This window comes from Ciconia boyciana, chromosome 1, assembly GCF_034638445.1.
Source record: "Ciconia boyciana chromosome 1, ASM3463844v1, whole genome shotgun sequence".
Taxonomy (NCBI): domain Eukaryota; kingdom Metazoa; phylum Chordata; class Aves; order Ciconiiformes; family Ciconiidae; genus Ciconia; species Ciconia boyciana.
The window spans coordinates 18,154,833-18,168,364 of record NC_132934.1 but is presented as its reverse complement, the minus strand read 5'-3'; the positions used below and the strand labels follow the sequence as shown (position 1 = coordinate 18,168,364).

General features: G+C 37.1%; 1 protein-coding gene across 2 annotated transcripts in view; it reads left to right on the top strand.

The window, feature by feature from the left end:
* CERK (ceramide kinase) overlaps nucleotides 1-11,822 on the top strand; it is a 43,668-nt gene extending 31,846 nt beyond the window's left edge. For both annotated transcript variants that reach the window (XM_072860184.1, XM_072860190.1), the window contains 4 exons: nucleotides 1,027-1,097; nucleotides 5,448-5,653; nucleotides 7,968-8,176; nucleotides 9,101-11,822. In XM_072860184.1, coding sequence (XP_072716285.1) covers nucleotides 1,027-1,097; nucleotides 5,448-5,653; nucleotides 7,968-8,176; nucleotides 9,101-9,200 — 586 coding nt within the window. In that variant the 3' untranslated portion in view covers nucleotides 9,201-11,822. The remainder of the gene's footprint in view (nucleotides 1-1,026; nucleotides 1,098-5,447; nucleotides 5,654-7,967; nucleotides 8,177-9,100) is intronic.
* Nucleotides 11,823-13,532: the final 1,710 nt, after the last annotated feature.

The following is a 13,532-nucleotide window of genomic DNA, read 5'->3' as shown; positions in this document are numbered from 1 at the left end:
ATGAGGGAGAAGAGTGCATGTTACATACCTTGACTTTAGCAAGGCCTTTGGTACTGTTTTCTGTAGTATTCTTAAAATTGATGAAGTGTGGACTAGATAAGTGGATGGGTGGAAAACTGGCTAGACTACCTAGAAAGGCTGTGAGTACCAAGTCCAACTGGCAGCCAATTACTAATGGTGTCCCTCAGGGGTCAATATGGGGCTAATACTGTGCAACATGTTTATTAATGACTGGGATGGTGGCAGAGGGTGCACTCTCAGCAGTTTTATGGACGATATCAGATTGGGAGGAGTGGTTTACATGTTGAAAGTCAGGGCTGCTATTCAGAGGAACCTTGGTGGGCTGAAGAAATGGCTGATAGGAACCTCCTGAAGCTCAGGAGAAGCAAACGTCGTGTACCTGCAGTAGAATAGTCCCATGCAACAGTACTGACTGGCTGGAAGGCAGTTCTGCCAAAAAGAACTTCGGGATCCTGGTGGGCGACAGCTATACTTGAGTCAGCAGTGTGGCCTTGCAGCAAGGAAGGCCAACCATACTTTGGGCTTTCTAAGCAAAAGAGAAGCCAACAGGTCAGGAGACATAATTCTTTCCCTGTGCTCAGCACTTGTGAGATGAAGGACTGGCTCCAGTCCTTCTGTCTGGAGTCAAATACTGGAACAGGTTGCCCAGAGGTCTTCTGGACTCTACCCTTGCAGATATTCAAAACTTGACAGAACAAGACACTGAACATCCTGATCCTGTAAGACCTGCTTTGAGCAGAGGTTTGGACCACATCAGAGGTCCCTTCCAACCTATGTGATCTTATGGCTCTGTAATGCTGTTATTTCTGACATCCAGTAATCTTCAGCACTGTGCTTAATACTTATACCACCTGCAGGGCTATCATGGTTCATGCCGCATCAGGGTTGTCAGTGCCATGCTGCATCTTGTGGTGGGGGAATGTCCTGTAATGACTGGGTAAAACAAAAAAGGTAAACCGAATAATAGTTCTGTTTTCAGGAACTGAATGGTATTTTTGTTTTCAGGTGTTACATTTGCAAGAAAAGTGAGCAACAGCTGGCAGAACAGCACAAGGAATGTGGATTAAAACATGAAGGTAATTTGCCATAAGTAAAATGGTGTAGTATTATGTAAAAATATTATTTTTCGGAATATATCAGTTCGTGTGTGGTTTTTTAAACATGTGAGTTACTAGATAATCAATTGTTTCTTTAAGTTTAAGGAAAATACATGTAAATATGTGAAAAATGTGAGGTGTCTCCTCCACCCAAACCTCAGAAAATTCTGATAAAATTATACTAATTGTATATTTCAGTGTGTTGGGTTTCGTTTCTTTAAGAAAGATATATTCTGTGAGCTAGGACTCTTCTGTTTGTGAGAAGGACTTAACTGATAAACTGTGAGGTAGTATAGAAGGAAGCAGTTCCATTAAGATAACTTTTAGAATAGATCAGGATTAAAAATTTGTGTTTGTTAGCACAAAAGTCACCCTATGTAAAACTGTTTATTAAATAAATGTGAGGCAATAAATAAACTTGGACAACTAATAACTGATCTAGTAAACTTCAGTATTTCTGTACAATACCCCACCAATACTCAGTATAAATGATAAATGAGATTTCTCTAGTTATGCTGTCCTTATTCTCCTTTTTCCACCCATTCCAACCCCTGCACACACATCCATGGATTTTTAATGGGCATAACTTTTCCTTCCATTTGTTAAAACAACTGTTAATATACTGGATTCTGTGCAATCATCCTCCTAGCTGTATCTCTGTCTGACTACTACATCCTAATAGGAAGCACTGATGTTGATAGACTTGTGGTCTTGCTGGAGTAAGATATGCAGATTCAGTTGGCCAAGTTTCACCTCTGGTCTCAGTTCATCATCTTGGATAAACCCCCTTTTAAACAGCAGTCTTCCCATGGGTTCTTGCTTCTGCTTTTACTCTTTTTTTTTTTTTTCCTTGTAAAGCCCGGTGCATAAAACCATAATTTTCTTGACACAAACATCTGTCCTTATGACCTAGATTATCTTATAATTACAGTTATTTTGCACAGTATCTGTGCCAGGTTCTAGCCTTTTGTTAGCAAAAAGAATGTCGTCATACTATAGAAATTTATTGATAGCATAAAGACGGTATATAGATTTCTATGTCAACTTGAATTCCTGTTACACGTGCTTCTCTATAGTGCTTTCATCCCAGCTACTGCTTTCAGATCTTTGATATAGTCAACAGATGGCCAGATTGAAGTATTTCTTGAGTGGTTTTAATTTATGCCCAGATTCGGCTAAAAAAATTGCTTTATGTAATATTTTCTTAGGAGCTAAATCTGATAGCAGGTTTTTTGGTAGGAAAAAAATCTGTCTTTTTGAGAAATAACTGTAGTTAGAAATTGACAACCTTTTTTCTTTTGTTTGTGTGGGGTTTTTGTTTGGTATTTGTTTTGTTTTGTTGTGTTTGGGATTTTGGGTTTTTTGGAAATGGCCATTTTGTTAGTTTTGATCCAGCAAAGGCAGAAGCAAGCTGCAGGTTAGCGAGCAATCAAGACTGCTTTAGCCAGCATTGCAAAAGGCATTAAGTAGCTGATTGTGTAGGACATTGTTTACTGAAATCCATTTTACGTCCATCCGGTAGCTGGCTTTCTTTGCAGTCCAGTCTCTTCTCCATGCAGTACTGGTAAGCCAACAGTAACAATCAGCTACTCTTGATTCGCAATAAAAAGGATTTTAAATCGCCACCTCAGATAAGCTTTTTACTCAGCAGGGTATATTGGCTGATTCCTTCATTGTGCCTACTTGGTTTGTGTACAGTTCAGATAAGTTTAGAAGGATGCTTGCATTGACTGTCAGTGAACATATTTCTTTGTATTATGCAGAAATCTATGTGCATGTGCTGAGTAAATTTTGAGTGCTAGCACTTTATGCTGATTTCAGCAACTTGCAGTGTATATATACACAACAGACAGTTGAAATGAGTGCCATTTATGCTCTCCCTGCTTATGATTGCTCTATTGTATGAAAGATATTTTGGGCGAATAATTTGCAGTATTACAGTGATGCACCCTGCAGAATGGTTATGAAAACAGTTGATCATTTAAAATGTGATAAATCCCCCGACTTTGTTCTTACTTGCACAGTGAGGCTTTTTTTGAGTGACATGCTGAAATTTATACTGAACAGTACTTTTCCACCAGGTGAAAACAATCTGTTACAGTATTATATATAAGCATTTTACCTTAAGTAAGTTGAGACTTATTTATTACAGTGAGCATACTTCAAAAGTTAATGCATATCTAGACACGCTATAGACTAAATCATTAGTGCTTCTCAGATAAACAACAAAAGGATTTATCAGTAAAGGGTGGCGTTTTCATTTTGTTCTTTGTATATCAGAAAATGCCTGATTTTCTTGTAAATAAGCACTTGTATAGTTCTGGACATAGATGTTTCCAGTTCCAGTAGTTTCTTATGTTCTGTTCAGGTACCTTCATCTCAGAGCAGGGTCTCGTCATTTGCCTGCAGCCTGAACAAAGTCATTCTGTAGTTTGACATTTAAGTCTTTCTCATCTCTCTTAAGATACACATTTTTAATCTGATTTAAATTATTTCTTTCTGTAATGACATGTTTGAAAGCAACATAAAAAGATCAGCAGTAAAGCAAGCATAATTGATACTAAAACCACTCTGGCAAATTATGTGAAAATGTTGAATTCAGGAGCTGCATTTTTTCTTATTATTACTGATTTGTTTATCAGGAGATAGAGAGGATAGTCTAGATGGAAAAAGAATAAAGTTTTTAGTTTCCTTTAAGTCTTTTTTCACATTGTAATCCTACTCATCTTGGAATTCTGTTTTTCTTGGTTCTGTTACTAAAGAGTAGATAGTAAGAAGTTCCAATAAACAAAAATTCAAGGAAGTGAGAAAAGTTCAAAGAGCAAAGAACAACTACAGAATGCTTTCCAAACATGTTTTTTCTTATTTTTTACTTATTTTTCTGATGTATAAAGCTTGCAAGAGGTCAATTCAAAATTAATTCATCATAGACTTTTGGTCCAAAATTATCTAGACAACTGTAATGATTCTCTAAAGTAAATGCGAAGTTCCCAAAACTAAGACAGTACAGAATATCAGAATTTCAGGACATGAAATATATAGCATAAACGTCATCTATAGTCTCATCAAAGAAGCACCTTGAAAATAACTATAAGTTAACCCAAATGTGGGGGGAACTGAATAATGTTAGAGTTCTAAGTCCATACCAGTTAATATGCCTCAAAACGTCTACCTTGCTGTGGTTTGACGATGAAACTTTTTTAACAAGCTTATATAAACAAACTTTATAATTTTTTGTTCATTCCTTAATTTCACCCCCATCATCAAGTGCCCATCATGGCATTTCAATCCTGAACTCTAGTCTTAGAGCTACGTGTATCTCCATAGACTATTCTGCAGTTCTTACTTTTGTGGAGTTGTTAATTTTAAATACCTGAGTCCACTTATAATGGGAGGAGAAAAGGAGTGTTATGGCTGCTTTATGGCTTTTTTTAATTGTAGTGAGGAAAGTGATTATCTGTAATCTAAAAATGCAAAGGCATTTTTTATCTATTTTTATCCATATTCATGAAAATATGGTTTAGATGACAAGTCTGTGCAGTGCCTGCCAGTATTTCGTTGTTGTGGAAAATTCCTCTGCCTCTTGGTAGTATTGATGCCATCACACACTTAAGCTCAGTTTAGGTCTAACCTCTAACAGAACAGTTTCATGTTATTGAAAACAGACTTTTGTATTGTTTTCCAGAAATCTCTGAAGATTTACGCACAGGGAAGTTCAACTCTGTTAATAGTATTCATCTTCAGACATTTGGGGGTGGGTGAGGGTGGAAACAGACTCCTGATCTGCTGCCTGCTGGTCCTTGCTGAACCCTGAGTCACCTCTTCCCTTTTTGTCTTTTTTTTTTTTTAATATGATTTGTGGCATTGAGGCAGAAGAGGGATATTGATTTAGAAACCAAATACTAAACCACTGTCTTTGCATCATTGTTTATTTAAGATTAACATATTGAAAGCAAGAATAAAATTTTTAAAAATTTAAAAATCCCCCTGAACTTTCACACTAGAGGAGCTGTAACTTGTCTCTGTCTTGTCCCTGCCTAAGGTTTTGTGGTTTTACCCAAATAGCACTGATCCTGATTTTGACATGCATATATCAGAAATGGTCAACAGTTGTAATAGATAATCACAGCCTGTGAAGGGAGAAAGCAACTTTTGCTGTTAGTCTATGAAAAATGGGGTTTTTTAATGCAGTTTATTTTATATATGTATTGAGAGTGCATGAATATGCCCAGTAAAAACTTTTAAGTTGCCACAAATGATTGTTTTTTAGTGTTTTTGTGAGTAGATCAAATAATAACCTATCTCCATGCCTTTATTGATGTGTTTCAGAAGATGAAGAAGAATGGAAGGTTATTAAAGGAAAATTTCTAGCTATCAATGCAGTAAATATGAGCTGTGCCTGTCCACGAAGTCCAAAAGGTCTTTCACCAGCAGCTCATTTGGCAGATGGTTCAGCTGACCTCATTGTAGTTCGTAAATGCTCCAGATTTGATTTTCTACGGTATCTTGTCAGACATACAAACCAAGATGATCAGGTGTGTATTCCCTTTGACAATGAATTCTTCAGAGTCAGTCTAAGTCTTATATGACAAAAAGAACATCTACAAAGCAGGTGTTTTTTAAAAAAGAAAAATTTTTATACATTTTGGGTAACATAATCTCAGCATGTGTACCATTAAAAAACAAAACAAACAAACAAAAAACCAACCAAAACATTTTAGCTAAATTAAGCCTTTGGCCATAGCATTCTAACAATTCCACTTTTGCTAATTGAATTCTGTTTCCTAATGTTTTTCCATATATTTGCTGTTTGGACAATATTTAAAGTGATTTTATCACAACTGTGCCCCCATTATTTGTCATGAAAAACTGCTCACAGCAGTGTAATGTAGCTGAGGTAGAAGATGTAGTGAAGAATAATAAATCACTTTTTGTAAACTGTATAAAAATGTGGTTTAGAAGAAAGTTGCCAGGACTGCAGTTTGATTGTAAACTGCAGCCTTTTAGCAGAATTTTACTACATATATGTGACCAGGATATGAGCTTTATGCATTCAGCTTCAAAATTATTCCTTGCATATGTTGTAGCTGTCAGGATAAACTGCAACGGAAGATTCATCACTGCGTTGGATTGTAATATCTGTTGAAACCACAGCTATGGCTGTGAATACATACATTTAATGTTTGTCACAACCTGATGATATTAACATGTTCTGGAAATTATCTGAACAATGGACTAATGTCATATGTGTTTATAAAAGCAATAATTAATCTCACTTGTTTATGATGCTGTTCTTCCTCCTCTGTAGAAGAATTAGTATAGATTCTCTTTCCTGTATTTCCTCACTACCATTCCCTGGGACACTGTGTGTGTATCTGTATTCCTCCTTCCTGCTATTCTCAGTCTCTTCTTCCCTTTACTCTTTCCCACTCACTCTCACTGTTCCATTGATATTTTTGATTATTTGGAGCCTTCCCTGGCTACCTTGCAAATTGGCTTCAACATTTATCAAGATACGACATTCTGCTTAGACTTGAGACATGAGAGCAGCATGGCTGTGTGCAGCCGTGGATACCAGTTTTTGCAGCTAAGCTGTCTGGACTAGCACACTGCTTAGTGAGCCTCATTGTATCCCTGAGCCACTGCTTCTGAGTGTGGAGTTTGACAGCTTCACAGTTTGTTTATGGTTAAAAGCCAAGGGAACTTAAGACCTGGGAGGTCCCTTCAACTCTGATGCTTTTTGTGATTGGTACTGTGGTCCTTCCCCTTCCAGTGCTTCCCCCACTCCCTGGGATATGTTGGTTTGGCAGTGTAGATTAAATGCAGGGTTGTGCATACGGCCTCATCCCAGGTTAATGTCTACCATAATAATGGGAAACTCTGAAAATGTAAGAAAATGTGAATAGAAAAAGGAAGAAAAAGGTGACTGTACATTAATAGAGACTAGTTTATGGGTAAACTGTTTTTTTTATTCACTTTTGCTTCCTTGCCACCTCCCTCTGATGGACGCACACAGACATACCCCATTGCCTTTGCTAAATGACATGTCTGTATGTATTACAGCTTGCTGAATGTTTAAGTCCATATCAGTTAAGTTGCTTTCAGGGCAGGTGGGGGCACCCTCTAATTTGATTGTTCCTTTAATTTACAAAGCCTGTTTTAAAGCATTTGTACAATATTGTAGTGTAAATCTGCAACCTCTGTTATATGAGCAGTCTCTTAATTGTCCTACTTTTCTAGCCGAATTAACTATTTAAAATTATTTTTATTTCATTGGAATGTGATAGTATTGCTCTCTATTCTTATTTTCATATACACCCAGCTCTGTCATTTGATCACACAGCCATGGAATTCTCACCGTCAGGGCATTGTTCCAAACACAGAAGCAGAAGGCTTTCAGAAAAGCCCACGTGTCTTAAGTTGCCATGTGTCTTAAGTTGTCTTAAGCCCATGTGTCTGTAGTTGAACAGGTCCTGAGGATGGTACAAAGATCCAACCCAAACCTTTTTGACTTGGATTCCATGTTATAATAGTTTATATGTTTTTTTAAATAGTTTTTTATACCCCATTTACTCATAAACTCAGAACCTGTTACCTGATTATCTATAAAGTGGCAGTACTGCAGCTACTTGAAGGGGACCATTGAAAAGCAAGGTTCCATTTTTGCTTTATTCTTTCTGACTTGTGCAGTTTTTTAAAAACAAAAATCACTCTATGCCTCAGGTAAGCTTCCCTAGAAAACTGGAGTGGACAGACTTTCTTGAATACCAAATGCTGCATGCTGAGTTGCTTTACAAATCAGATGTATTTAACTCATTTTAATTGCCTGTTTTATTTTTTTCTTTGTAGTTTGACTTCTCATTTGTAGATGTTTATCGGGTGAAGAGTTTTCAGTTTACATCAAAGCTTTCAGAAGACAATGAAAGCAATGTCACAGACATAGGAAAGAAACGTTTTGGCCAGTTCTGCAGAGATCATCCAGCCTGTTGCTGTAATATTGCTAATAGCACATGGAATTGTGATGGAGAAACTCTGGACAGTTCAGCAATTGAAGTGAGGTAAGCATCAATTTTTCTCTCCATGTACCAGAAAATATATTAAGCCTTTTCACTGATTTTAAAGATGTTCCTAAAGGCATCCCAAAAAGGTGCCTCCACATAGCAAATTTGAGTCTTCTGATAATAAACTTAGGGGTTTTTTGTTACTTTTTTGAGTCCTTTCCAGAGAATAGCCAAAGCATGTATGTCGTAAATGATCACGCTGACTGAGATAGATGGATGGCCCTACCTTTGAAGTCCTACTTACTTCTTAGGTACTCATATTACATGCTTGAAGTGCTGAAAGTGAAGGTGGTGTTGGGAGGATTCTTTTTGAAATGAATGGAGTACCTCATTACTCTGAGCAATAGCTTTTCCTGTTAAATTTAAGTAAGCATCTTTGTCTTGCAGAAATACTGAGTATGTCCCATTCTTTGTGGTTTTTGACACACAGCACAGAGTCTTATCTCCAGCCTCGGCATATGGAGAAAGAAGTTTGCAGTTGCGCAAACAATCAAATTAGAAGGAAGTAGTGGTTTGTGAAATTTGAAGGGCTTTTTTCTTTTTTGGGGTTTTTTTTAGTTGATTGTTTTTGTGTTTTGCTTTTAGAACAAAGGGAACCAAAAACACAATACAAAAGATTTACATGCAAGTGTGCATTAAAACCTAATCACTTAGCAGTCCAAAGTGATTTTTTATAAATATTGTATATTGTATAATATCAGCTTCTCTAAGTGCCCCGTAGAACGTTTTGTGTGGAAAAGAGGAGTAATGGGAGTGATGGATACATTAAAGCATCCAGCCTTCTTTGCAGGGGAGGATTGTATCAAGAATGAGAGCACGGTTTCTGTAGTCTTGAGCAAGGAACTTTGTCCAACTGCTTGAAATTAATGGATTATTAGAAGTAAATATGTAGTACTCATTATTGATTTCCATATTTTTCAGGGTTCACTGCCAGTTAATGAAAATATTTGCAAGGGGAATCGAGGAAAACTCTAAAGATGAAGCTGCCTACAGCCAGAGTAGTGTTGATCAATTACTATAGACATTGTTCCTCCAATGGGGAGAAGAAAAAATAAAAGCTCAAGGAAATTGAGTAAATATGCATTTTAGTCAAATTGACAAATATTTTAAAATTTTAGAATTTTTTTTGATGTCTTCAGTATAATTTTAGACATCTTATTGCATTGTGTCTTTTTTTTTAAAAAACACTGTAGTCATTAAATTATATCTTGGAGCAATGTAATCTAAGTTATGTTAGAAAAGAGAGGATTGGCATATATATAGGTGTTCACGATGACTGACTGTGCTTTTCTAGAGACCTAATTTAGCAGCTGTGTTGCAATAATATCTAAATGTTATAAAACATTTGACTTGCCATTGTCATTAAACCAAGATATCAAGACAAGGTATTTTCAGTGTCTGAGAAGACATTTTCTGCTGGGAGTATTTTGTACTTGCATGTGGCTTAAATGCTGGACAACAGTGTTGTCATTGTCATCTTTTTTTTTAGTAAAATCTTTCATTTTGTAATTCTGACTATACCTTGCAACTTATCAATGCAACTCAAACACACGTTCCTGGCTTTAAGTAATAACAATAATAGTTCAGAAATACTTTGAAAAATAAAAGCACATCTGTATACAGGTCATACCTTATCCTATATATTCTATTTATAAAAGCTTCCTTGCATGATGCTTTTTGGGATTATAAAGGGTTTTATGACTGTTTGGATGATACCAAATACCACAGCAACTGAAATGTCTTGCAAGCAACTCGCAGGGATACTTATAATACCAGGAAGGCACAGGCAAAGGAAAATATAAATATCTTCTGAAACACCAGCAAGTTTTAAATTTTTTAAAATATCTAAAATTAATAAATGAAAAGCTTCCCTCTTCAGTACACAATTCTTTGGAGATTCTACTACGTACGTTAAAATGTCTTTGCAAAATAAGATGTTGGAATGTTAAGTTTAAAAATATGATTTGATGATTGAAAGTTTTTTAAATAATGTTTATTTAACTAAATAGGAAACAAAATAATTTGTTTTGTGAAGTCAAGGGAAGAAACTCACATCTGATGAATCACGAATTCACTGTGCTGATTTTGTTTTTATAGCAAAAAAACCATTAGACTATCGTGTGTAGCTATGGAGTGATTATTTAACTTGTGTATGGATTTGTGTGTTGTGACACACACGTTCTGTATGTAGGCTTGGGGCTAAATTTTGCTTTTCTCATACATAATTATTCCTGTTTGAGAATCAGAAGTTAGCCCCTGCTCTCTTCTATATTTTCTTAAGTGTGTAGTTCTCTTTAAAACTCATTGCATCTGAGGGTTTTTTTGTGTATGAACAGCTAATGATTCTCTACTCATGTATATTTATTGGCACTTCTGTCATTCAGCTTGTATTAGTTTTGTCTCATGTATTTGCTCTGTGTAAGCCATGGTGATTGCTCAGTTTATCACTGAAGCACTTGAAAATTGTTATAAATGGCTGATTTTTTTTCTATTGAAATTATTTACATTCCAGTTTTGTGTAATATCAAAATGGTGTGCTATATCTTTGCTACAAAGTATTATTCATACTGCTCTATATGACAAAAAGCACTTGCAAATGATACTTGCTTAAAGTACAGTCATACAAAGTTTAGGATTTATTTTTTGTTATATAGTATTTCAGGGAAATACTTGAATACTTTTCTAAAAGTGCTGCTGTTTACTTTTCTTATTAATGCAATGAGTTGAAATGTTGATTGTTCCAATGTTTTTCAGTAACATAAGTGTTATGTATACTGTATTTTTAAAGCCATGTTTAATAAGTGAAATGGTACTTTTGACCGAAGAACCTCATTGTAAATGAGATTATGCAGTTCTACAAATGCAAATATTTTTCGAAAGTGTTGTTTGTTTAAAAAGTTCTGCAGTTATTTTGGTCTATCCATGAATATTGTGAGAGAATCCAGACTTCCAGTTACTGTAATTCTTGTGCAGCATATGATGGTGCACACTCAGCTCACCAACAGATGAGGGCATTTATGAGGCATTACAGCTATCCAGATCACATTCTCATAAATGAGAACAGGAGTAAATACTAACCAGCTCTTTCCGGTGGTTTACTAGCAAGTCATGAGAGTCTTACTTGGAAAACGGAGGCTTAATCTAGTTGTGAATGGATATTGCGATGCTTTGAATATTTTTAATATCTGAAACTGAGTGCTTGGTGTTTCCAAAGAAAGCCACAGTGAAGGCCCCCTTTCTGAAAAACAAGCCACCGGAAAAGGAGGATAAAAGATTCTGTAGTATGGTAATGGGGTGTGAAGTAAATGATAAAGGTGTTGCAACATAATAAAATGAAAAGGTCTTAGGTAACAGAAAAGCTGCATAGTTGCATTTGAATAATTCTATTTGTAGCATATTATACTAGCAAAGCACCATATGTGAGTTGTATGACATGTCCAGTTTATTTTTGAGAGCTGCATAAGTAATGTCTGCTTACATTTTAATTCTAGGGTTTTTTCTCTGAATGTAGTCTCAGTATGGAAATATGTATAGGAAAACCAAGTTCGATTTTCTTTTTTTCCCAATCTTGCTGGCTTCAAGATTAGAAAATGTGTTCTGTTTTATGACGCTAGGGCATTTCATTGAAAAAATAAAATTGTCATACAGCAATACAGTGGTTTTCTTCTTTTCACAACTTGATTTGAAAAAATATCTACCTTGTTCGGCAGAAATCTGTCAGTAGTGTGCTCAGTGTAACCAATATGGGCAGATTAAACCAGGTGGAGAAGTAATTCATAAGCTTCCATTGGGGTTGACCACAGCTTTTGTAGCATGTGTGAGTGTGGACAAACACTGAGAGTGAAGGAAAGCTACTAGTGAAGCTGGTCTTACACTAAAACTAAGCAACTCTACCAAGGTAAACTAAAGATTGAAGAGGGGAGAAGAAACTTAGTTATAATGCAAGTATTTAGAGTTATTTATTATGGAAAAATCTAAACTACAAAAAGTGAAAGAAAACTACCCTTCTGAGAAGCATGAGATATGTATTATACTGTGAATAGTATGTAGTAAATAGATGGGGGTTTTAGCATTTCATTGCACTAATTATTACAGATGCAGTACATATTTTAATAAGTAAAACATGTTCGTTGTAGATGAACAATGGTCACAGAAGGAGAACATGCTTTTCAGCACTGTAGAGACTTCTGCTTTTGAAGTATGTTGGGTTTACGTGGCAAGGTTTTGGTAGCTGGGGGGGTTACATGGGTGGCTCCTGTGAGAAGACACCAGAAGCTGCCCGCATGTCGGACAGAGTCAGTTCCAGACAGCTCCAAGACAAACCTGCCACTGGCCAAAGCTGAGCTGGTTGGTGATGTTGGTAGCACTTTTGTGACAGCATATTTAAGAAAGGGTAAAAAACACTGCACAGCAGCTGTGAAAGGAGTGAGGGGAAAATAAAGAAACATCTCTGGAGACACCGAGGTCAGTGAAGAAGGAGGCGGGGAGGTGCTCCAGCTGCTGGAGCAGAGATTCCCCTGCAGCATGGTGCAGACCACGGTGAGGCAGGCTGTCCCCCTCCAGCCCATGGCGGTTGATGGTGGAGCAGCCTGTGGAGGACTCCATGCCAGAGCAGGTGGATGTGCCTTGAAGGAAGCTGCAGGCTGTGGAGAGCCCATGCTGGAGCAAGTTTCCTGGCAGGAGCTGCAGATGTGGAGAGGAGCACACGTATGAGCAGGTTTTCTGGCAGGAACTGCGGCCCATGGGGGACCCAAGTGGGATAAGTTCATGAAGGAGGAAGGAGTGGGAGAGATGAAGTGTTACGAACACACCACAAGTCCCATTTCCCATCCCCCTGCATCGCTCGAGGTGGAGGGGAGGAGGTAGAAGAGTCAGGAGTGAAGTTGGGCCTGGGAAGAAGGCGGGGAGGGAGGAGGGGAGGAGGTGGTTTTATTTTTGTTTTTATTTCTGACTATCTTACTCTGTTATTAATTGGCAATAAATTAATCCCCCTCAAGTTGAGTCTGTTTTGCCGCTGACTGCAATTGCTGAGTGATCTCCTTGTCCTTATCTCGACCCATGAGCTTTTCATCATATTTTCTCACCCTGTCCTGCTGAGGAGGGAAGAGGGACAGAGCAGCTGGGTGGGCACCTGACTGGCAGCCAAGGTCAACCCACCACATGCGGTTATGCAACAAGGCAATGTTTGCAGGGATGTCCTATGGCATGAACAGGAAGATGGTATGTAGAATCAGAAATTTTTCTGAACACCTCTGTCTTGCAATTCAAGTATTATTTCCCTAGAACTCCTGCCTTAATCACTATGAAGTAAATGAGTAATAGGAATTCATCATTTTTATTCTCATTAGTCACA